The sequence below is a fragment of the Glycine soja genome, chromosome 13 (genome assembly GCF_004193775.1).
Source record: "Glycine soja cultivar W05 chromosome 13, ASM419377v2, whole genome shotgun sequence".
Taxonomy (NCBI): Eukaryota; Viridiplantae; Streptophyta; class Magnoliopsida; order Fabales; family Fabaceae; genus Glycine; species Glycine soja.
In genome coordinates this window covers 5,556,053-5,581,871 of record NC_041014.1, presented here as the reverse complement: position 1 = coordinate 5,581,871, position 25,819 = coordinate 5,556,053, and the positions used below count along the sequence as shown (strand labels likewise).

General features: G+C 40.3%; 1 protein-coding gene across 6 annotated transcripts in view; it reads right to left on the bottom strand.

The window, feature by feature from the left end:
- Positions 1-1,593: 1,593 nt before the first annotated feature.
- The window catches only part of LOC114382809 (protein FAM91A1-like), a 52,480-nt gene continuing 28,254 nt past the window's right edge, over positions 1,594-25,819 (bottom strand). For 3 of the 6 annotated variants that reach the window (XM_028342433.1, XM_028342432.1, XM_028342435.1), the window contains 6 exons: positions 24,936-25,058; positions 24,649-24,802; positions 17,679-17,739; positions 17,220-17,581; positions 15,503-17,114; positions 1,913-2,491 (listed from right to left, as the gene is read on the bottom strand). In XM_028342433.1, coding sequence (XP_028198234.1) covers positions 2,245-2,491; positions 15,503-17,114; positions 17,220-17,581; positions 17,679-17,739; positions 24,649-24,802; positions 24,936-25,058 — 2,559 coding nt within the window. In that variant the 3' untranslated portion in view covers positions 1,913-2,244. Of the gene's footprint in view, positions 1,826-1,912; positions 2,492-15,502; positions 17,115-17,219; positions 17,582-17,678; positions 17,740-24,648; positions 24,803-24,935; positions 25,066-25,819 lie in introns of those variants that run through there. The other 3 variants (XR_003660291.1, XM_028342434.1, XM_028342436.1) reach the window with 3 other exon arrangements.

Here is a 25,819-nt window from a genome sequence, read left to right as displayed (position 1 = left end):
TTGTATTTTTATTATTGAAGACAAGCAAAGTGTTTTAAGTTGATTCAATGAGGATAAGGCGTTGTGCATGATTCTAAAAGCTTTTTTTAATTTAAAGAAACGACAGTTAAAAATAATTAAAAAGGAATGCTCCTTAAAAATAGGAACCGTTTACCACTTGTTTAAAATTCATAACACAAATTTAATGGATTTCAGAAGACGGAGAACATGCTTTGATTTCAAGAGGAGCAATTATCAGCTGTTACTAGAAGATTAGTATATAACAATTAGTTGAACTAACACAAATTAGCCGAATGCAATCACTAGAATAAACAGGCCTTGACTTAATTGTGAACAACACAATCAATCCAATTCAAACTCAAACTCATTTTACCTTGCAATTTATGATTATCACATTTATTTACTGTTTTTTCTTTACTTCTTTCTTTTTCCTTTTTTTCTTTTTTTGCAAATGTCATTCTCTTTCTTCATATTTTCACCTCCAGCAAGTATTTATTGATGGAACTTGGAAACCCATCTCTTAGAAGCAAATTCCCCTCAGTACCAAATCACTTGATAGTTTTGGGATCGTGTTGGAACAAGATTAGTCAATCAATCCGGCTAATTATTTCACGAAACAACACATTATATTTGTATTATTATTTATTGAATGACCATGCATTGTATTGTTCTTTCTTTTAGTAGGTTTTCTAATTCTAATTAGTGAATTATATGCATACACTCTACAAAACAATCTAGTATCAATCTAGGTAGTCTCAAAAGTAATCAGAAACTATAAACATTGGGCGACTAACCTCATTTTTTTAATTTGAAAAATGACCAATACAAAACGTCTTGGAAAATAAAAGAATCTCTAACACTCGGCTGGCCATTTTAATTTTAATCTTTGACGTTCTCGGTCAGGGGAAGCATAAGTTGTGCTCATTATTTTTCCTAAATTAAAATATGGAATTTACTACACTCACATGCAAAATGGTAATAAATGAGGGAGCAATTAAAGTAAAAAACACTGAATTCACATTTTAAAAAATTGAACAACATGATGTCTCATGGGATCATATTTTCCTAGGTTGATTGTGTCTTTTTTTCAGTTAAATTTTTTATCTTTTAAAAAGTTTAATTTCTTCTTTTATCTCTTTTTTTCATCTTTTATCCTTTAAAAAGTTCAATTTCATCATTTATATTCTTTTTTTTTTCAATTTAGTCTTTTATCTTTTAAGAAAAATTATTTAGTCTTTTATCTTTTTTTTTTTTTCAGTTTGATCATTTATCTTATTTTTCTGTTCAATCTGATCCTTTAATCTATCTAAGATTGAAGTCGTTAATCATTTAAAAATAAATTTTAGTTTAGTTTTCTTCCCTTTCCTTCCACTTCATTTTTAAAAAAAAGTTCATTCTTAAATGATTAACGACCAACGACGTCAATCTTAAATGAACCAAAAGATCATAAGATAAATAAACAAACTAAAAAAAAAGTTCATTCTTAAATGATTAACGACCAACGACGTCAATCTTAAATGAACCAAAAGATCATAAGATAAATAACCAAAATAGACTTTTTAAAAGATAAATGACTAAACTGAAAAAAAAAGATTAAAGACCAAACTGAATTTTTTAAAAGATAAAGAATCAAAGGAAACCAAAAAAATAAAATAATGATCAAATATGTCATTCTGCCTATTTTTCTCCAATATGAATTAGGGTGGCTCAATGTCCGTTTTGCCGCAAGCATGTAAAAAGAATCTTGTTGTACATCTATGGACTTGATTAACAATGATTACACAGTTCTTCTGTCCTTGGCTCTAACTGACGTGAATTTCTTGATCTAGCAAAACCCAAAACAAATGCAATCCAATTTAAAAGCAGGAAACTAACACAAACAATTAAATGGTTAGGATCAAAATGTAGAAAATGCAGAGCAAATAGAAAGGAATTCCTTAGAAAGAAATTATCTTCGCAACTTCCGCAAATCTGTTGGGGCATCATTTTAATACATCCTCGTTTCAAAGACTTAAGGCTGCTGCTGGTACTACGACAAGGTTGAGCATTGAAAGTAGTTTTTAACAACTAAAACAGCGTTACAACAGGAAAAATGTGAAACTTACCTTCAGAGCCCAACAATAAGGGCAACGAAAAATCTCGAAGATGGTAACAAACCAAACAGTAGCAATAACATTGGCACATCACTCGCTAGCATTACCATTCATGCACTTCGAAGTAGTGTAATCTACATTAACTGTAGAACTATTTGATTGCTAAAGATGCTGAGGCAGCTGCTGCCTCTGCTATTAAGGAAATAGGTTGCCGTGCCTGGAGGCAGGCACCTATATCAAATGGATGCAACTCAGAACCGTCATAAATAAGATCCACTCCAGGAAGGATTACTTCTTTACTATCACTCTCATCTGTTTCAGCTTTTACTGAGTTGGCTTGAGTAGCTTCTTCAATGGGCCTTGTAGCAGCTTCGTAAACAGGAGTTAAAGCATAAGATCTGTATGCACCATCCAAAAGTATATAGTTTCTGAGAATTTGAATGATTAGCAAACCAAAATTATGGAGCTATAATGAACAGATGGAAGGAGTTATACTAGGTTTATTAATATTTCAATGTCTTGAGTTTGTATCAAATATCACCATTATAATTTTAAACTACTCCGACCATATTCACACACATAATAACTGTCTAAGTTAGAACAGAGGCATTTGACTGAAACCGTGTATCTGAAATACAAAACAGCTGATTCTTTATATAGGCAAATTGAATTGATTACACATAAAAATGGAGAGGATATTCAGTTTCCTGATTTTCCTCAAAATTGGGATAATACAATGAATGCAGAATATTTTATTCTCAACATTCCCCTTCAAGCGAGAGAATATAAGTTATATGTGCCCATCTTGTTACAAATGAAACCAATTCTAGTCCCCTTAGAGACTTGGTGAAGACATCAGCTAATTGGTCACTAGAGTTGACAAAGCTTGTGGTAATGTCCCCTGACTCAATCTTCTCTCAGAATGAATGGCAATCAACCTCTATGTTTGGTCCTCTCATGAAAAAGACTGGATTGGATGCAATGTGCAAGGCTGCTTGATTGTCACATATAAGAGTCATCTGTTTAGTCTCTTCAAACTTGAGCTCCCTGAGAAGCTGTTTCAGCCATGAGTTCACAAGTTACCAATGCCATGGCCCTGTATTCTACTTCGGCACTTGATTTTGCTACAACACTCTGCTTCTTAATTTTCCAAAAATGCCAAGTTTCCTCCCATCAGCACACAATACCCAGATGTGGATCGCCTATCAATGGGTGAGCCAGCCCTGTCAGCATCTGAGTAGCCAACCACTCGTGCATGTCACCTATATTCATAAATGAGGCCTTTGCCTAGAGTACTCTTAATGTACTTTAGGATCTGAATAACTGCATCCCGAAAATCCTGACAAGGAGAGTTCAAGAATTGGCTTGCCACACTTACTGCAAAGGCAATGTCTGGACAAGTGACTGAGAGGTAGTTCAACTGCCTTAACATTTAGTAGGTCAGTTTCTTCCAAGATGTCAAGAGCATACTTTCTCTGGGAGATAACTAAACCGTCCTTGGATTGAGCAACTTCAATCCCTAGTAAGTACCTAAGTTTACCAAGGTCTTTGGTCTCAAACTGGCGTGAGAGGTATTGTTTTAAGCTAGTAATGTCATGTTGATCACTTCCTGTAATGACAATGTCATCAATGTAGACAATGAGATAGATGCATCCCTAGGGTGAATGGCAATAGAAGACAAAATGGTCGGCTTCACTACGTATCATGCCAACCGTACAGAATTGGCCAAACCAAGCTTGAGGGGACTGTTCAAGTTCATATAGGGACATGTTGATGAGGACATGACCAAGAGCAAGGGCAAGGATCCACTTGAAGGACTTGGAGGGCCTATGACAAGGGCTAGAGCAAGGAAAGCCAAGGAAGCTCTTCAACAAGTGCTGTCCATACTATTTGAATACAAGCCCAAGTTTCAAGAAGAAAAGTCCAAGGTTGAGTTGTATCATGGCCCAAATGGAGGAGGACTAAATGGCACCACTTTGTCTCAATTTTAGAGTGTTTAGTTTGTCTAAATAATGGCCCAATCCTTGTAAAGTTGGCTGACCAAAAATATGTTTTGGTTTAATCAACTAAAAGGGCTTTAGTAGGTTTAGTTCAAGTTGTAATAAGGGCCCAATTGGCAACCTAGGCATCAGCCTTTTGGGAGACCAATGGTGGCTGACTTGTTGGCTGTTGGGGGTGACTTTTGGTTGCCACAATTTCAGTTACACTCAGCCATTAAGTTTTTTTTTAATTCCCTAGGTTAATGGCATTAAGTTATTTTAATTCTAGGTTAGTGGGTCATTACTAAAATCTGCTGTAAAGCTTCTATATAAGCTGAACCATTTTATCAATAAACACAAGTTGAGTTTTATTCAGAAAATTAGAATTTATCTCTTTTATCTTAGTGAGAGTGATTCTCCTAAATTCTTGAGTGATTCAAGAACACCCTGGCTGTAACAAAGGACTTTCACAACCTTTGTGTGTTGCCCTCGCTGGAAAGAGTGATTCTTTCCTTCCTTTCATCTTCACCCTTGTTCTTTCAAACCACAATTCCAGAAAATCCACCTCTGCCCAGAATTATCTCGTGGCCATAACTCCCATTTTACGCACTCAAATTAAGTGATTCTTGAGCCTAAATTGACTTTCAAAACGAGACCTTTCACCTCGTTTTGGAATCACCTCATTTGGAGCCCTGTAGCTTCAGTTATTTCCATTTCTATATTTCTGTCCAGCCACCACTTAACCTACATTTTACCATCTCATTCATCCATTTTATGCCAAGAACCACCTTATTAAGACCCACGAAATTAACCACCTTATTTTCCATCCTTTCCTTAATCAATTTCCGCATTTTCCATCAAGGTTTAATCCTAGACGATCCTAAGTCAGCCCTTGTGCCATGAGGGTTCATATCACATGTGAAGCCGATAAACCATAGTGGAGGATTCCCCCTAAGCAACGAACCTGATGGTTGCTCCATGTAAACTTCTTCATCAAGATCACCATGTAGGAAAACATTCTTAATGTCAAGTTGGAAGAGGGGCCAATGGCAAAAGGTAGCCATAGAGAAAAGCAGTCTAACTGACGCCATTTTGGCAACTAGGGAGAAAGTATTAGTGTAGTCTTGTCCATACACATGTGTGTATCCTTTCAACACCAAACGAGCTTTGAAAAGATCTATTTTACCATCATGGCCAACCTTAAGGGTGTATAACCAGCAACAGCCAACTACGGATTTCCAAAAGGAACAGAGACCAAATCCCAAGTACCATTGGTTTGGAGTGCATACATCTCATCAATCATTACTTGCCTCCACTATAGATGTGATAATGCTTCACCTGGAGAGTTAGGGATAGACACAGACAATAAAGAGGAAAGGCAAGTATAATGCAAAGAAGAAAGGCAGTAATAACTAAGGTTAACATAGTGAGGAGATGGGTTTCAAGTAGCGCGAGGCTAGGAATGAGTGAGAGAGACACCGAGAGAGAGATCGAGAGAGAGAGTGAGAGAGATAACCAGTGGGTGAGAGTCAGGTCTAGGAATGAGGCGGGAAGCGAGGCTTAGAAAGGATCCCCGGCATAGCCATGCCGACAGCAACCAAAACGGACAACCCAGACGCTCACGTGGCAATTGGCGAAAGAGAGCAGACATATCAACCTTCTACTTCACGAGGTTTCTTGATGATGTAACGGAGAACAACCTGTGGGTACAGTTCAAAAGGTGGGGAGACGTCCGAGAGATCTTCATCTCCAAGCAACAGAACAGAGCTGGAAAGAGGTTTGGATTTGTGAGGTTTAGAGGGGTTTCAGACGTCCGTGCTTTGGAAAGACAGTTAGATAACCTCATAATAGGAGGCCTGAAACTGTACGTGAACACCCCAAGGTATGAAAGGGGGAGGAGAAATCATGCTCATAGAAGTTGGGAGCATGGTACCCGGACGACTGCGCGTAGGCAAGGAATGGTAGCTTCCACTCAAAGACAGGGGCAGCACAGGAGAGCATCGATGACATACGCCCAAGCTTTGCGCTCAAACATGGCAAAATCAGGGCCAAAGCAATCCTTGCTTGAGGTCGGTGCCAACGGGTCATAGTCATCAATCTATCTAGACATCACGACAATGACCAAATCATGGTTCTCGGATGCATGGGTGGGTCGTGTGAAGAAAATGACAAGTTTCGACAAAGCTGAGGAAGAAATAACATGGGAGATTGGCGGCGATATAGCACCTAAGTACCTCGGTGATGATGCTATACTGCTCCTCGGCCTCACCGACAATAGGGCAGAGGACCTAGCTAACGAAGAAAACACACACAGGACGACGCTGTTTTATGCTTTGGAGAAATGGAATCCAGGAATCAGAATGGGTTATAGACTGGTTTGGCTCCTATGTTGGGGTATTCCGTTAGCGGCATGGGACATGGAACATATCCGCAAGGTCGTCGCTGCGATTAGGGACCTGGTGGAGGTAGATGACGACGTAGAGGAGTTGCGTCGTTTGGATAGGGCGCGGGTATTAGTTCGGACCTCATGGAAACCGATTCTTCACCACAAGGTGAATCTTCATATCGGCGATGAGGTGTTCCCTGTTGAGATAGTGGAAGAGATGACGAACGACACCAGGAGATTGCCAAGCTCGCGGCAGCATTGGATTCTCCGACGACGAGATTATTTCCTCTGACGACGCCAGGGATGATATTCACGCCGCAATAAGTCCCCGGACAGAGGGGCCAAACAGCTCGCCGAAAGAACATGAAGGTACCACTACGGTGATGCCGAGCTCCGATTCCGGGAAACCATCCGACGTCCCTGTACCTTTTGCTTCAACCATTGGGTCCAAACCAGTGGGTAATAACCCACGTGCGACGACCAGTGGCACGGTTAACCAAGCAACTATGCCATTAATGAAAGCCCCAAATGGGAATGTAGTTGACACACTTTCATTGTGTAGGGCAGAAATAACTTGCATGAATGAGGAAAGTTCTATAGTGAAGAAAGGGTATAGCGCAGAAGGTAGGGAGAAGCATGTGGTGTTAGGAGATGATTTCCAGATGGCTAAGGATAATCTTCAGCAAATTCAACAACCCAATATGACCATTGGAGATGATGGTAAACAGCTGGCATTGTGTGAGACCACGTGTCCTGCAGGCCTCTGCCTTTTGTGAAAAAGATTCATATTTTAAAAGCCCCAACCTGGTCACACAACCTTGTGAAATAGACTATGGGCCACTGAATATGGACCTTCATAGTCACACCCCCCCTTTACTAACACCCTTGTCCAGCCAAAGCCCATATCATAAAAAAATTAAATCCCCTGGAACACTTAAGGTGTATTCACAAGGAACATGGTGCAAAAAGAAAAAAGGCTTGTCCAACACATGCGCGAATCTAATGGAGGCAGGTACGGAGGCTTGGATCCAGCAGCAACGTGAAATAACTCCTGTGATAAACCTCAGACCCACCACTGGTCATGAAGCACCTCATTCCGACACACATACAGACTATGAAGTGAACTAGCAAGCAGAGAACAAGGAAGACATTACAGAGCACTTTCAGCAAGCTAAACAGCAATGGGAAATGGCTCAGGAGCTGGGGGTGTCAACTAATATAGGACATGACAGTATTATTGCAAGAATCTGTGACATGGAAAGCAGAGATAGCAAGGAAGCCGAGAAGCTGGGCAATAGGAGTGTTACCTCATGAACATCCTATCATACAATGTAAGAGGATTAGAGAGGGGGGTCAAGTGGAGTGCAATTAGGAGGATGGTGAGGAAGCACAATGCTGACATACTATGCCTTCAGGAAACAAAGAAGGTGAAAATTGATAATTCCATGTGTCAAGCTATATGGGGAGAGGCGGATGTGTGCTGGGAAATGCAGCCTTCAATAAATACTGCAGGAGGGCTATTATGCTTATGGAATGGGAATCGATTCAAAGTGGAAAGAAAAGTTTCAGGTAGGGGCTTCATTTTACTGGAAGGTGTATGGAAGAATGAGGCGCAAAAGGTGCATATAATCAATATTTACGCCCCTTGTGATGCTCAGCACAGGAGAGAACTGTGGGATTCTCTCAAACAGCTTAAGAGCATGAATCCATATGGACTTTGGTGCCTCATGGGTGATTTCAATAGCATTAGAAATACATCAGAAAGAATGGGTTTATCCCAACGAGGGGTGGATGATAGACACATGATTGAATTTAATGAATGGATCGCGGATCTTGAATTAGAAGAGCCAACATGTGTGGGGAGAAAATTCACTTGGTTTAGACCAAATGGGGCCGCAAAAAGCAGATTGGACAGAGCATTAGTTACAGCTGAGTGGCTTAACAAATGGCCTTCAAGCTCACAATTCATTCTAAACAGGAATTTTTCAGATCATTGCCCCATTCTACTCATTTCTAAGAATGTGGATTGGGGGCCTAAACCGTTTCGAATTTTTGATTGCTGGCTCCAGGAGAAATCATTCAGGGATGCGGTTACTAGCTGCTGGTCACAGGTATCGACTAGGGGTTGGGGAGGATTTGTTCTCAAAGAAAAAATTAAACATCTTAAACAGAAGCTGAAGTTGTGGCACAAGGAGCACTTTGGAGGAACCTTTAAGAAGGTCCAGGACTTAGAGGAGGAAATAAATAAGCTGGAAATCGAGTCAGCTGATAGACAGCTATCTTCTGAAGAATGCATGAAAAAGAAAAAGTTACAGCAGGACCTGTGGTTAGCTGCTCAATCCCATGAGTCAATTATGAGGCAGAAAGCAAGATCAAAGTGGGTAAAGGAAGGTGACTGTAATTCCCGGTATTTTTACCTGCTGCTTAACTCAAATAGGAGATCCAATGCAGTAAATGGAGTGCACATTGAAGGTGCATGGATTGATGATCCTACCACAGTGAAAGAAGAAATATTCAGATTTTTCCAGCAGAGATATCAAGAGCCAGAACTCATTAGACCTAAACTGAATGGTGTTAGCTTCAACAGCATTGACCAGCAGCAAAATCAGATGCTTGTAGGATGTTTTTCAGAGGATGAAATTAAGAGGGCAGTTTGGGAGTGTGGTAGTGATAAGAGTCCGGGCCCGGATGGACTCAACTTCAAGTTCATCAAGCAATTTTGGCTTCTTCTCAAACCAGATATCATCAGATTTCTCTATGAATTCCATGCAAATGGGATCTTTCCAAAAGGAGGAAATGCATCCTTCATTGCTTTACTTCCCAAAGTGCTGGACCCTCAAAATCTGAGTGAATTCAGACCTATTTCATTAATAGGTTGTGTCTATAAGATCGTGGCCAAAGTCTTAGCAAACAGGTTGAAGAGAATCATGCCGGATATCATAGATGAAAGACAATCTGCTTTGTGGCTGGAAGGCAGATGCTACACAGTGCAATTACTGCCAATGAAGTAGTGGAGGAAGCAAAAAGAAGAAAGAAATCGTGTTTAGTTTTTAAAGCAGACTTTGAAAGGGCTTATGATTCTGTTTCGTGGGATTTTCTAATTTACATGATGCGCAGGATGGGCTTCTGCAACAAATGGATCAAGTGGATCCAGGGCTGTGTTAAATCTGCCTCCATATCTATTTTGGTTAATGGCAGCCCTACTCCCCAATTCTCTCCGCAAAGAGGACTTAGACAAGGCGACCCGTTAGCACCTTTGTTGTTTAACATTGTAGCAGAAGCCTTAGCGGGTCTCATGAGGGAAGCAATCAACAAGAACATCTACACCGCATTTGCTGTGGGGAAAAACAGTATTCCAGTTAGCTTTCTGCAATATGCAGATGACACTATATTTTTTGGGGAGGCCACCATTCAAAACATAAAAGCAATTAAGGCAATTCTGCGGGGATTCGAATTAGCATCTGGTCTCAAAATAAATTTCGCGAAAAGCAGCCTTATGGCCTTTGGGAAATCAGACCTGTGGAATAAAGAGGCAGCAGAATATTTGAATTGCAGAATCTTGGCCATGCCTTTCAATTATTTGGGTATACCTATTGGGGCAAACCCAAGGCATTGTGAGCTGTGGGATCCGGTGATTAGGAATTGTGAGAGAAAATTGTCTAGATGGAAGCAAAGATACCTATCCTTTGGGGGGAGAGTGACTCTCATAAAATCCACACTATCATCTATCCCAATTTATTTTCTTTCTTTTTTCAGGTTGCCTAGCAAAGTAGCAGAAAAACTAATCACAATTCAGCGCAGGTTTTTATGGGGGGAGACTTGGATCAAAGGAAGATTGCATGGGTGAAATGGGATTCAGTTTGCCTCCCAAAAGAAAAAGGGGGTTTGGGGATAAAAGATGTCCGTAACTTCAACAAAGCATTACTCGGAAAGTGGAAGTGGGATATGATTCACCAAGAAAGAGATTTGTGGGCAAGAATATTGGAGTCTAAGTATGGAGGGTGGAGAGCGTTGGCTGAAGGTAAAAGAGACACTAATGACTCATTGTGGTGGCAGGATTTAATGGTGGTCACACAGGAACAGCAGCTCAATAATGTGATGCAATCTGGATTATCATGGAATGTGGGGTCGGGTGATAAAATCAAATTTTGGGAAGACTGCTGGAATGGTGAAGGAGTTGCATTAATGCAGAAATTCCCAAGGCTGTATCAGATATCTAGACAGCAACACAAGCTCATCCAGCAAGTGGGAAGTTTTTCTGATACATCCTGGGAATGGAATCTGACTTGGAGAAGACAATTATTTGATAATGAAGCTGACTCTGCATACGAATTCATGAGGGAGCTCTCACAGCTGGTAATTCAACAACAAGTACCTGATAGATGGGTATGGAAACATGAGCCTAACGGACTTTATTCGACAAGGAGTGTATACAAATTGCTGCAGGGTCATTTATAGGGTGAAGATCAGGATGGAGCAGTTCAAGATTTGTGGAAGCTAAAGATTCCTGCAAAGGCATCAATCTTTGCTTGGAGGCTAATTAGAGATCGCCTACCGACTAAGTCGAACCTGCATAGAAGACAAGTGGTGCTGGAAGATGCCCTCTGTCCATTCTGCAGAATTAGGGAGGAGGATGCATCCCACATATTTTTTGAATGCAATAAAATACTACCTCTATGGTGGGAATCTCAAACTTGGGTGAGATCCTTGGGGGTGTTTCCAATGAACACAAGACAACACTTTTTGCAGCATGTACATGGGCAGCCAGGATCGCAGAGGTATAACAGATGGAAGACTTGGTGGATAGCCTTAACTTGGTCTATATGGAAGCATAGGAATGAGGTCATTTTCCAGAATGCACAATTCAACAGAAACAAGCTGCTGGAGGATGCTGTCTTTGTGCACTGGACGTGGCTCAGAGCTATGGAGAAAGACTTTTCTATGCACTATAACCAGTGGTCTAGCAACCTAATAGATGGTTTTTGTAATTAGGAAACAAAAATCTGTGGGGCAGGGTGTTGGATGTTGAGAATTCTGGACTGATCAGACTGATATATAGCCTGATTTTCTATAGTTACTAGTCTATCTAAAACTATAACTATCTTGTATCTTTAGTACCTCTGGTACTTTTATCTATAAAATATAGTTTTGCTGTCCAAAAAAAAAAGTAGAACGTATACTTTTTCATAATGCAACCGGCCAATCTAGGTCAGCTGGAGGGACTAGATCCGGTAAAGGAGATGGTACTGAGGAAGAGTCAGACATGGCCTCTACTAGATCCGGTCAGCTGGATTTTGCTTTTGTTTTAGCATGAAAATGATTATGTATCTTTTCCCACACTTGATGGGCATGAACACAGCCAACAACTTTTGGCAGAATTGCCTCGGATAAGGACACTGAAGCCAAACTAGCAGTGATTGATCTTGATATTCCCATGCTGCATTTGCTGGATTTTCTTTATCCGTGTCTGCATCTTCTTGTGTAAGGTACATTGGGGGAATTAGTGGACTGACAACAAACCATTGAAGTCGATGAACCTTTAGAACTGGTTCAATTTGCTGCTTCCAAAGCAAAAAGTTATCATCCGTAAGTTTAGCCGTAACATCATATGTGAAATTATCACCGGAGGAGGAGTTTACCAGACCTCCAGTCACCGGAACTGAATTGATCGGCAATGATGACAAAGCGAACACAAAAACCAGAAGAGCGAAATCTGATTCTGAAATCGCAAGAGAACATGAATCTGAGACCATGAGCAGAGAAACGCAATTAAAGAATAACGAACAGAGATGCCGTAAGCAGATGCCGCTAACACTAGCAAAACATGCGCAACCAGAGATCGAGACCAAAGGAGTGCGAAAAACGGAGAAATTGCACAAAACAGAAATCGCGATCAAAGAGATAACAGAATTGCGATCCAAGAACAGATCCAAACAGGATCGAAATCGCGATCAAAGAGACACAACAATTGATCGAAGGGACACAACAATTGAAGAAACGCAGTTTTCCAGATCGAAAATCCAAACAGAATCGAAAAATCGTGGATTCGCTAGAATCTCATGAACAGCCAAACAGAACACGAGCAGAATGTGCTTGCAGAAGCGAAAAAATAGGATCGAACTGCCATTGAAGGCTTTAGGAAGCTCAGGATACCATGAAGAAATCCATGGAGGTGAGAGAGAAAGAGAGAAAACTGATATATTATGAAAACTGTTATTGTATTATGAATGAGAGTTAGTTACAACAGAACTACACAATAAAGTAGTTATAGAGTTCTAACTACAGAAGTAGTTAGATTAACTAACTAACTCTTATGCTGAGTCAGCAATGACTCAGCTGTATCTACTATACACTAGAGCGTCCAGTTACTGCTTTGGGAAGCAAGAGCGGATGTGTCCCCTATCGAAGGAGCAGGGGCCACAGTAGTATACTTCATTGGAATCCAAAGAAGCACAGAAGAAGCGGATGTCATCGTTGGAGCCACAGGAAACCAAGAATCTGGTCTCGTGTGGCAGCATACTCCAGAGGCAAACTATAAAGTGCAAGAGTCCTGAAAAAGGTGTTGTGATTGTCTAATTCATTCTTGGCCTCAACGGCAATGATGCAGCGGGCGGAAGGAGCTCATTATACTCATGTAGGGCTGCATGGGCACACCCAAGATAAGCAGACATAGGACTGTCAAAGCATTGGAGTCCAACAAGAGTCATCAAGTCGCAGAATACTTAATATAAATAAACGCTGAGTATCATTTGTGTAGAGGGCTCGAGCCTCACTCCAAACCGACTTGCAAGTCATGTGAGGTTGAAAAACCGATTTGAGAGGGGTGGAGGATGGACTTAATAACATTATATAGTTGTCCATCGACTTTTCCCATTGTGGACGATCAACATCAGGCACAAAATCAATGGTCTTTGTGAAATGGGATTTGTAATACAACCCACTAATCCAAAGAGTGATATTGGTGGCCCAAGTAAAATAGTTTAAAGCCCATCCAATTTCTCAATGTTGAGAGGAATGTTTGGGAAAATAGGCCAGTCTGCCTTAACAAGGGTAGGAGTATGATTCCCTGTGTCAGCCATCAGAGTGGAAAATTATACCTGCAAACAACAAAGAAACAGAACACAGAACCCAAAAAAAAAAAAATTGGCAGAAGAAGGGCTCTATTAAAAGTGCTCTGATGAAACTGCAAGTGGCGGGTTGCATTGGGAGGGCGACCACCCCAGTGGAAGTTCCGGTCGGAATGGCGCTGTGCATGCCACCACAGGCCAGTTGAAGAGGCTATTTAGTTGGGTCTGGCATGCAAACAGGGACACGCGTGAGGTGCGTCAGAAGGAATCTGAGAAAACCGATGTCAGATTCGACAGATTGGAGTCTGGCGAGTCTTTCCGTTGTGTCTCCGGTCGGAAAAGATGTCAGAAATGCGGCAGTGGCCGGAAAGTTACCGGAAAGAAGAAAAAAGTTGTCAGAAGTATGTCGGCAATCAGAGTGGCAAACCAGTGATGTACACATTCACAGAAAAGAGAAAAAAATGTCTCCAGGAACAGTGGGTTCACCGGGAAGGCACGGTTGTCGAGGACCCTCTGTCAGGCTCTAGCTACCATGTTAAGAAAGATAGAACAGAGGCATTTGACTGAAACCATGTATCTGAAATACACAACGGCTGATTCTATATATAGGCAAATTGAATTGATTACACATAAATGGAGAGGATATTCAGTTTCCTGATTTTCCTCTAAATTGGGATAATACAATGAATACAGAATATTTGATTCTCAACAATAACAAAAAAAAAGAACAAGATAACAAACCACTGGACAGTTATCATTATGGTGCAGGTCTCAAGGTACAAAGAATATGAGATTCAAAATGAGAGAATAAGGAGATAAAGAATATGAGATTCAAAATGAGAGAATAAGGAGATCAAGAGAGTTTGAGAAAGAGTATCTCTATGATTCAGTATGTAATGAGTGTGTTAGTTGTATTCGATTACAGTTCGTGTAGTTATACAGTGATTAGCAAGGTCCTCCTTTGCCATGTGTCAGACTACTACTGTTGTTTGTTTGTGTTGGGATCCCTACTCTCTTAGGTTCAATGGTGACATCGGCACTGTTGTCTTATGGGTAACACACCTCAAGTCGGTTCTTATTTAGATTTCAAACTTAGGGTAACCCTTAAGCACTAAGTTGATATTTACCCCGGAACAGTTGTCCCTGAGTTGACATTTCCTTATAAAAACAACGTCGGCTTTACAAGTGAAATGAATATTTACCCAGGAACAGTTATAAATGTTGACACGTATATGGGTTAGCATGGCAGAGATTTTAGGCAGCAGAATAAGCGGGAACAGCCTCAAAGAAACCCAGGACACCGGAAACATCTCTAATTATGATGAGTCAAAGAAAAATTAACAAAAATAAGAGAAACACAGAATATGATAAACCGTGCACACAATGATATGTGCACAATGAACACCAAAATCATGGGACCAACAATTAGAAACACACTTGAAATGGCCAAGTACCAAAAAGTAGGACATGGAGAGGACAGCAGCAAACTGAGTTTGGTGTCAAGAGAAGGCAGTTCTGATCCAGGGGTTACCAGATCAAATCTGAAATTTGCCATTGCCGGAAAGTTTATCTACAGTGAAAACCCATCAGAAAGGGTCATATAAAGCAGACTCATCACTAGCATTGACAAGCAATGATGAATGATTTGTCATTGTGCAGTGGGACAGCAGATTTAGGGTTTTGTTGGGAGAGATGGGTTGAAAAATGCTCCAATACCAACTTAAGAATTACAAGAACAATATGACTAGGGATAAAACTGTATCTAGTCAGCCCCCATACCGTCACCATGTATGATATGCTACCAAAAACATCTAAGATATTCTATTCACCTTCATTGCACAACCACCACAGTTGTCAATTTTGTACTCCTAATTTAGAATGTATCACAAAAAATGTTTACAATCATTGGATTAGATTACAGAAAAAGCATGAAAATTCAGCAATCTTCAAGAGTTGAACGTTTAGAAGTTAACAAACCTAAGAATGCTGCCATCAAAGCTTAAAACTTCAGTTCGGCAGTGTTTTCGATTGGCAAGTTTTAACCTTTGATGTTCACTTGAGGCCCCTGAAATTGGAGAAGAAGGATCCATGAGCGGATTCCACCTTCCACTTGCATAACTCATAAGTTGTCGAGAGGATTCCTTAGCTTTCTCCTTCTGGTAAAGAATCTTTGCAGCAGGACCTGTTGCTTGGTACTCAGCACAAATGTCACGCAAGTTTTTCCTTAAACTTTGCATTGCATGATGGTGTTTTTCAAATGAGCCAGATTGAAGTAATTCAGATGAAACAACCCTTTGACATATATCATTACACAACTTTGGACTGAATAGTGGCATCCCAAATTCAACACTCAACGGAACCCATTCATACTTCTCTTCTTCAGGTGAGAACTGGTTTGATTCTCGTCCATTATATAATTTCAGTAGGCGAATATACCCAACCGTCCACAGTTCCATCTTGTTTGCCAAATCAGTCAGGAGAGAATTCAGTTTTGAACTTTCCCCTTCACATAATCCTAAGTCTTTTCCAACATAGGTATTTGATCCATCAGAATTCTTTAAGGGCAAAGGGATATCCATTGTAATCACCTTTCCAGATTCATCAAGGTCAAACCTACTTAGGGGCTGCACCAGCACAGCTGAATGCTTAAGAAGTGAATTTAAACAATGCAGGAGTATACTTCCCTTTACTAAATTTCCTTCATGCTTCCCTCCCAACCCTCCTACTGCGGAACCATCCCAGGACCATATGAGAGCTTTCTCACAACCAGCCAATGGAGCAGGAAGCAAGCGCAGACACTGTCCTTTCATCAGAACAACTGATAGAGGCCCACTAGCTACAGTTGAATATAATACCAATTTCATCCAAGGAGTCATAAAAGAATAGGAGGGGGGACCAAAATGAACCAGACCTGTGGATCCAGGAAGAACTGATGAATGAGGAAGAGGCACAATGGACACAACTACATCATAATCACGAACAAACAATCGATCAACAGTTGCTGGTGCAAGAGAAGCTAAGCTTTCACAGCGGAGAATGTTTACACGATATTTCTTTTTTCTTTTTAACATTTCAGTTCCAACATCCGACTCTTCAACCATTAGTTTCTCATCATTCTGGAGATTCCCATCTTCATTGGCTTCCTGTACATGACTATCATCACCTTCCAAAGGAATAGAACGGGTTCCACCAACCATATTACTAGGAGCAGATTCAGTGGAAGCAGGAGCCTCTACTGACTTCTCTAAATCTGAACTTAATATATCATAGCTATTCATCCCAGCTTCTGTAATACCAGATTCTCCTGATTTTTCAGTCAGAGAGATTTCGGATATTAGAGAACTAAACTCATCATTGCTTACAGTAGCCAAATCCATCTTATCTTCACCCACTTTTGCATCAGAAGCAACTCCACCTGATTGTAGACATTCTAATACACAACGCAAGCTAAATGCATGATTAGCAAATTCCTGCAGTTCTCCCTCAAATTTGGCACCTTCCAGAGTGCTAAGATCCTTGCAAAGATCAGTAATACTGGCATGACCCAATTTACCCGCTTCATAGAGTGTAACAGCATGAGATTTCAGGCCTGACAATTGTCAGCATATCAGACTTTGCAATAACAATAAAAAAACATAATTCAAAAAAGTCTAGTAAATGAATTTGAGCTTTAGGAAATGAGAAAGGTATATACCTGGTGAAACAGAACCCATCATAAGATATGATGTTATATTAGCATCAACTATGAAAGCAACACGAGTATGGCAAGAATGAGGACCATAGGCATCGCTTTGATTGTTGTCATTATCAATAAGCATATTATCAAAACCATGACTAGCAATAGAAGCATCTTCATCATTGACTGCACTTTTTGGAGAACCAGGTATGTTTGTATCTTGAAGAATAGAGGCTGGATCAATTACTTTTGTCGCCCATCCCAATCGACATACAAAAGATGCAGCAGCCTGCAGTTGTGACAAGTCAGCCTGTAGGGTTGCTGCCAATTCAGCAACAGATGCATTTTCATTTGAAACAACAAAAACTGCGTATAATAACCTAGATGAAAACAATACAATGTTACTCGTGGTCTCGCTTTATGGAAACAACATCTGAAAAGAAAAAGGTTGGAAACAGACTGAAATAAATGCATTACTCTTCAATGGGATCTTCATAAGACTGCTCCCTGTTGGAAACGAAACCTTCAAGCCTGGAAACTAAACCACCACCATAAATATAAAAATTAATCAAGTTAATTGAACAAACATGGGAAAAAATACCCCAAAAATCATGAGATACAAGGCATGCTCTGATTATATAAGGGGGTGTAGTCAATTAGTTTTAGTTCTTGATCCAAGTTTATTGGGATTTCCAAATAATTCTGGTGATCACCCAATTTTTTGTTGCTGTTTTTGGTTTTACTTTTGGCCACATGTTGTGCCCTCATTGTCTGAATAAAAAATCATTACAAGTTATGTTGTACCTTCATGGCAGACTGACCCCCACACCACAGAGCGGCACATAAAGCAGTTTCCGTCGACATCCACTTCCCGGCGATCCTTCCCCGGTCCTCTACTGCCTCCGACAACCCTACCCAGCCCCCGTTTGGCTGTTTTTTATACTGTTTGGCTCCTGTTTAGCCTGTTTGGCCTTTGTATGTTGTTTTGCTCCTGTTTGGCCCCATTTGTCCATGATCTTACTCTAGGTAAAGATAAACTCTTTGCCAAGTCCCTTCAATGTGTTTTTCTTGGTTATTCTCGCCTCCAAAAAGGAAATCGTTGTTTTTGACCTACACTTAAATGGTACCTTGTCTCTACTAACATCGCCTTCTTTGAGTCTACCCCTTTCTTCTCGACGTCCACCGTCGACGCTACTTTTTTGGATGTTCCAACCCCAATCGTTGTCTCTGCTCCACCACCTCTTGTCATCTACCAACGACGACCACGACCTTCAGCAGTTCCACCTACTAATCCTTCAGCAGTTCCACCTACTAATCCTTCAGCATCATCTCCAGCGCCAAACATGCCTCCACCAACATCTTCTGCACTTGAGCTTCCTATTTCCTTATGCAAAGGTATTCGGTCTTCTCACAACCCTGACCCTTTATATGCTTGCACTATTCACTGTCACCATTTATCCCCTTTATATTTCTCTTTTATCTCTTCTTTGAATTTTATGTCTATTCTCAAGTCTACAGGTGAAGCCATGACTGATCCTCGTTGGCAACTAGCGATGTTGGATGAAATGGCTGCTTTACATGCTAGTGGAACATGGGAGCTAGTTCCCTTGCCTCCCGAGAAGACTACCATTGGTTGTCGTTGGGTTTATATGGTGAAGCTTGGACCGAATGGGAATATTGATTGATTCAAAGCTCATCTAATGGCTATACTCAGATCTTTGGCCTGGATTATGGGGACACCTTTTCCCTGTAGCCAAGATCACTTTTGTTCTACTATTTCATGCTATGGCTATCATTACCATTGGCCGCTTCACCAGTTGGATATCAAAAATGTCTTCTTGCATGGTAAGATGCACCTGTGCATCAAATGATTGATTGTTCAAATTGCCATTCAACGAATTAGGCACATTGAGAACAAAATTAGGGATTTCAACTGTTTGGACAATAGTGGAATTAGATGTCAAGGCACCTTCAGTCAGATTGACAGAAACTAAGGATTTGTTCTTGTGGAACTTATCAAGACGAGCTTCATGTGCTTGTAGCAAAGTTTCAACCTCATCAATGTATAGAGGTTCAAACTTGCTGCAGATCAGAGACATGGTGGTTTGTACCTGTTGAGAATCAGTATTGATATTTTGCATTCATTGTAATAAATATAGTTTATAGGCACAATCACTGATTTACGAAAATCAAATATCCTCCATTTATTTGTAATAAGCCTATATAAACTCATAATTGTGTTGTATTCACATACACGGTTTCGATCTCAATATCCCTCTATTCTTTCTCTTTAACATGGTATCTAGAGACTAACAAAGGCACCTCAATAACCGTGTTGTCCAGTGGACCCCCTGTCCCTATGATAATTTTCTTCTTCTAGTGAACCACTTGCATCCAATTCGACCTCCTTAAGCGCCCTTCTTCATCAGCGCACTATGTTCATTCGTTTTCCGGCAACCACCGACAGCGACATTTTCAACCGGTGATCCCTGCGTTTGACTAGTCTTTCATCGATCTTCTCAAATCTACCACTCACGTCTCCATCGGAGTTCTTAGGCATTGCTCCTTGATGCGCCAAACAACACCTATCCCCAACAGGTGACGGCCCAAGTCTGACCCTTTCCGGCCGCGCTTCCAACTGTGATCTCGCCTCCCTAGGGCGACCCTACCCCAAGGGTTTCACCTTCATCGAAGCACTTTGACAAAAACTCTGTTCTTTTTGCAGGGGCTGTTGATGTTTTCTCTCACCATGGCTTCTGATGGTACCCCACCCCAACTAAGGCAAACACTCCAATGTTTTCGAACCTCCCACTCTTTATGGAGAAGTTGGATGGTTCGAACTACTCCGCTCAGGCATCTGACATCACTTTGTGGTTTAGTGGGCTTGGCCATAAATCTCATTTCACTACTTCAGCTGAATCCATACCCGAGGCTGAACTTGCACAATCGAAAAATATCGATTGTCAGTTATGCAGTGTTATTAGGTCCATTCTCCACTTCTCTCTCAAACCAATTTCCAGGCCCTACAACACCTATGAATCTGTTTGGAGTGAGGCACGTGCTCTCTACACAATTGATGCTCAACGGTTATACAGTGTGCGTAGAGACTTGATGACCCTCCTAGCTCCTTAGCAATTTGGCATGCCCATGACTGCCTACCTTGGGCAAGTTCATGCAGCTCTCTCCATGATTTCAATGAGCTTCTACCCCATGCTGCCTCTATCGCCACCAAGGCTAAGAAGGAACTCAAGAACCATGGCACATCCTTTATGACTCTGTCCCTTTATAATCTGCCTCGGGAACATTTTACCACATGAGACCAAATTCTTGGGTCACCTATGGCACCAACAATGCAATCAGCATTTGTTGCATTACTTTAGATTTCGTCAAAGCCCACATCTGACATTCCTAAATCTACCATAGGTGATGCATTTGCTCTGGCTTCCCAGAGCAATATGTGTTGACACTCTCGCATAAGGCCATCAAAACCCAAAGGTTGTTTTTGGTGCACCCATTGTCACCGAGATAACCATAGACTGGTTGATGCTAGTAGATACATGGTAAACCACCTTGCCCTACCAATGTAGCTTAGACATCTCCAGATGGATTCCACTCAACCTATTACTCAGTCCACTGATTAGTCTCATGCTACTCCGACTACTTACGAGGACTTTCTCCAATGGTTCAAGAGCCACCAAGTACTGGTGCTAGTACTTTTGTCACACACACCATTAAATCTATTGCTTGCATCTCTCCTTCCTTTTCCTTGTTTTATCTTATAGAAATAATAGAAAAATGCATTAAATTATGTCTTCGCGTATCAAATATTTTCTTTTCATATCAATGGGTATGATATTTTTCCAGCAATTAATGTAGTTCACTTAGATGTTTGGGGTCCGTCTCGAGTTGTTACCCCCAACAGGTTTTAAGTATTTTGTTACTTTTATAGATGATTTTTCATGTTATATATGGGTTGGGTTAATGAAAAAAAGGTCTGAATTGTTTTCCATCTTTGAAAATTTTACAATGAAATAAAAACCTGGTTTAGTATACATATCTGATGTTATCGTAGTGATAATGCCAAAGAATACCCCTTTCATCAATTTCAGCAGTTTATGACATCCAAAGGCATCCTTCATCAAACATCTTGAGCCCACACTCGTCAAAATGAATCTATTGTCCATCGGGTTGTTCCACCCAGAGAGCCACCGGCTGGACAACCCTTTCAAGTCTATCATTGAAGACAACAACCAACAAACATTTCTCGGCCATGCCATCTCGTATACCGGATTCGGACCTGTCTTCTGACCTTAATTGGCCCATTGCTATGAGAAAAGGTATTCATTCTACTCGAAACCCATCTCCTCACAATGTTAACCTTAGCTATCACAGGCTTTCTCCCTTGCATTATACTTATCTGTCTTCTTTGTCTTGTGTTAATCCCTAGTTCTCCAAGTGAAGCATTATCTCACCCAAAGTGGAGGCAAGCAACGACTGATGAGATGTGTGCACTTCAAAGTAGTGGCACTTGGGAACTAATCTCTCTTTTGCCTTGGAAATCCATTGTTGGGTGTCAGTGGTTGTATACTCTTAAAATTGGCCCTAATGGAACCATTGATCATATCAAGGCACGCTTGGTAGCAAAAGGTTGCACTTGGGTGTATGGATAGGATTACACAAATACTTTTTCTCCAGGTAGAGACCAACATGGCATTACCAACTTGAAGCAGTACCTCTGTTGCCAATTCCAAACTAAAGACCTTGGTAAGCTTCAGTATTTTCTTGGTATTGAAGTTGCTAATCCAAGAATGTTGTGGTGATCTCTCAAAGGATATATGCCCTTGACATCCTGGAAGAAATAGGCCTATTAAATGCCAAGCCAGTAGGCACTCCTATGGATCCTAGTGTCAAATTGTCACCAGATCAGGGGGAACCATTCTCAGACCTTGAAAGATATAGAAGTCTGGTTGGGAAACTGAACTACCTCACAGTCACTCGTCTTGATATTGCCTTTGCAATGAGCACGGTAAGTCAGTCTCTAAACTCTCCCTGCCAAGATCATTGGAATGCAGTCATTCGAATTCTGAAATACATTAAGAGTGCTCCTGGAAAAGGTCTCATTTATGAAGATAAGGGACATCCCCAAAGTAGGGTCACCCAGTGATACACAGTCCACATCGGGATATTGTGTATTGATTGAAGGAAACTTGATATCTTGGAAAAGTAAGAAGCAAAGTGTCATAGCCAGATCAAGTGCTGAAGCAGAATACAAGGCCATGGCTTCGGTAACTTGTGAACTCATATGGCTGAAACAACTTCTCAAAGAGCTCAAGTTTGAAGAGGACATACAAATGATGCTTACATGTGACAATCAAGCAACTTTACATATTGCCTCCAATCCAGTCTTTCATGAGAGGACAAAATATATTGAGGTGGATTACCATTTTATCAGAGAAAAGATTGAATCGAGAAATATTACAACAAGATTTGCTAACTCCAGTGATCAGTTGGCAGATATCTTCACTAAGTCTCTAAGGGGACCGAGAATTGGTTATATTTAAAACAAGTTTGGCGCATATGATCTATATGCTCCAGCTTGAGGGAGAACGTTGAGAATCAGTGTTGATATTCTGCATTCATTGTAATAAATATCATTTATAGGCATATAATCACTGATTTAGAGGAAATTAAGTATCCTCCATTTATTTGTAATAAGTGCAATAAGCCTATATAAACTCATAACTGTGTTGTATCCACATACACAGTTTCGGTCTCAATATGCTTCTGTTTTTTTTCTTTAAAAGTATTCTTTAGGTAGTCCTCGAGGATAACATCAAGATGCTCTTCCGGAGTAATAGAAACCAAATTGAATCCAGAGAATTAACAAGAGATTGAATGTGAAGCAAATATTTAGACACTAACCGATTTTCCAACACAAGACTATGAAACTCGGTCCAAAGTTGACATGTCTTGGCACGAATCACAAAATGAAAGTGTGAGTGAAGCTTGTCCCAAAGATGCCACACGGTTTTGCAACCTATTAAATGCGGAAGCACTTCATCGGAAATTGTTGACTAAAGCCAGGACAACAAAAGTTGATCCTGTTGTTCCCAAGCAACAAACTCCGCGAGACATTGCCGAGATCACAATCTGCTAAGGTTTTGAACCTCAGCGGAATCATTGGATGCACGAGGAAGTGATGAAGATGATGATGACCTATAAGCACTGGTTCTACTTGCTGACACCAAAGCAGGTAGTTCGAGTTCGTTAATTTCTTTGAAATTGAATGCGAGAAAGAAGTCGCAGATTGCGATAACGGAGTCGCAGCCGTCTGAAGTGGTGTCACAGCCATCGGAAACAACGTTTAAGTCACCAGAAACAGTGAAATCGGCAGTGGTTGGGGAGGAGGAGGATTAAAAGAAGTAACATTGTTGTTTGCGAAAGCCATTAACAATCCTTAGGATCAAACAAAGCTCTGATTACCATAAAAGGTTTCAGTAATGAAAAGAAGAGAAAAGATAAATCTGAAATGGAGTTTTTGATATTAACTAACCAAACTGAAAAGTAGTTACACCTCTAGTATTTATACTAGAGCTAGGACAGCTGTGTACAGCTGTCAGAACAACCGTCAAATAATCCAAGGTTAGTTGAGTTGACTAAAATAACTAATTCTACTTATCCTTTTTGTTGTGTTCCTCCTAGCTCCACTCACCAAAAATCGTCATCCACCAAGGTTTGCACCAATATGCACCTTGTCTCTCCAATCTCCGCCTTTTCTATGCAGTTGTGACATAATAGGAAATGTTTTGATGTTTTTTGGGATAACTTTGTCACTTTTGACTAGTGCTCAAGCAACTATACTGTCTCTAGCAGCTTCTAGGTCTTTGTCAAGGCTTTCTAGCCAAATTGAAATGAAAGCTAATAAGGGCTAATTTGGAGTTTTCTGGATGATATGGCTATATTTTATTGATGTTAGGTATTTTGTGTTTAATTCTTGCCCAATGTGTTATGAATATGATTACAAAATCAAATATCAAACATCCTGTGCTGAGTTTTGATTGATTTGGACAAGTTTTTAGTCATTTCACTTATGAATGGATGATCTATTTGTGTGCAAAACCAACTCTGAAACAATTCAACCACATTGGAACTAATAAGCTAAAAAACAATACCCTATTGGATTTGGTATCATTCAGTTGCAAAACCACGAACAGTTTAGTTACAATTTTAAAATACAGATGCCTCTAAACAGAACAAATTGAACCGATGAACAACTCTAATTTGTGAGCCATACCTCCCCCAAGGCATGCCTTAGATTATAATGTATTAGGGATATGAAGTTGTTCCAAATAAGAAGCTTTAAATTTTGAATGCTTCAGAATCATAGCTTTGAAAATGATATTTTGAAAGTAAAGCCCAGTAAGCAAAAAATAGAACCAAAACACACCTTTAAACCGATCATCAGGATATACAGGAACATCAAAATAGATCAATCCCCGGCTATAAAGACCCTTCACAACATCAGGATCAAACAGGATAAATGAATTTGCTTCCTCCTTACATACTTTATCTATCATGGCCATTTCCTCTTCTGAAAGTTTCTATAAAGGGAGAAGACAACACAAGAAAAAAAAGTGAATTCCTAAATTTCTTCTTATTTCCTAATTAACACAATGAACAACGTTATTGTAAATGAACCTTCCTCTGTTAATAAGGGTGAAATGCAGACCTCACCTTAAATTCTTCCAAAGTAAAGTTCACCAGACAAACTCCCCACCAAGGTTCAATAGGAAAATCCACAGGTTGTGTAGGTAAAAGTTCTTTTGCAATTGACTTGTTCAGTTTCCACATGATTTTCTAGATACTCCAAAAGCATAAGTGACAAGTAAGGCAAGAATATATAAAATCATTATCCAGTTCAAGACAAGGAGCAGCAATGTTTTTTTTTTTTAATCAGCAAACATAAATTATATATATAAATAATCAAGTACCAGAGGTACAGTGAATACAAGTAGTTAAATTTCCAGACAAATGGTTCCAGAATCAGACTATAATCAGTCTCGACAGGAACCAATAGTTGGGTGAATACATTGTTAAAGTGCTACCCCTTTCTGAACTTACTACCCCATCCTAATAAACAAAAGCCGCTGGCATGTTAGACGACCAATGGCTGTAGGGGAGAGCAAAATCCTTCTCAAAAACCTCCAGCCACGTCCATAGTGTAAATATAGCATCGTCCATCACCTTGTTGCCATCAAAAGTTTGGTTTGAAAAGATTATATTGTTCCTGTGTTGCCACACTGCCCATGTAAGGGCCAGCCACCAACACCTCCATCTGATATCCCTAATACCCTTGGCCAGACAATTCACATGTTGGGAGAAATGCTGCCTAGGGTTTTGCGGGAAGACACCTTGAATTCTCACCCACGACCACGATTTCCTGCAAAAGGGACATAATGTATCAATGATTGTCACCTACCTCTTAATCAAATTCTTTTTTGATGGCAATCTTTCTTTAAGCAATCTCCATGCAAAAACCACAAATTTAGGTGGGATCCTTAGCTTCCATAACTCTTCAAACACCTTCACATTGTCCCCTTTGAAGTCCTCTCCTCTCA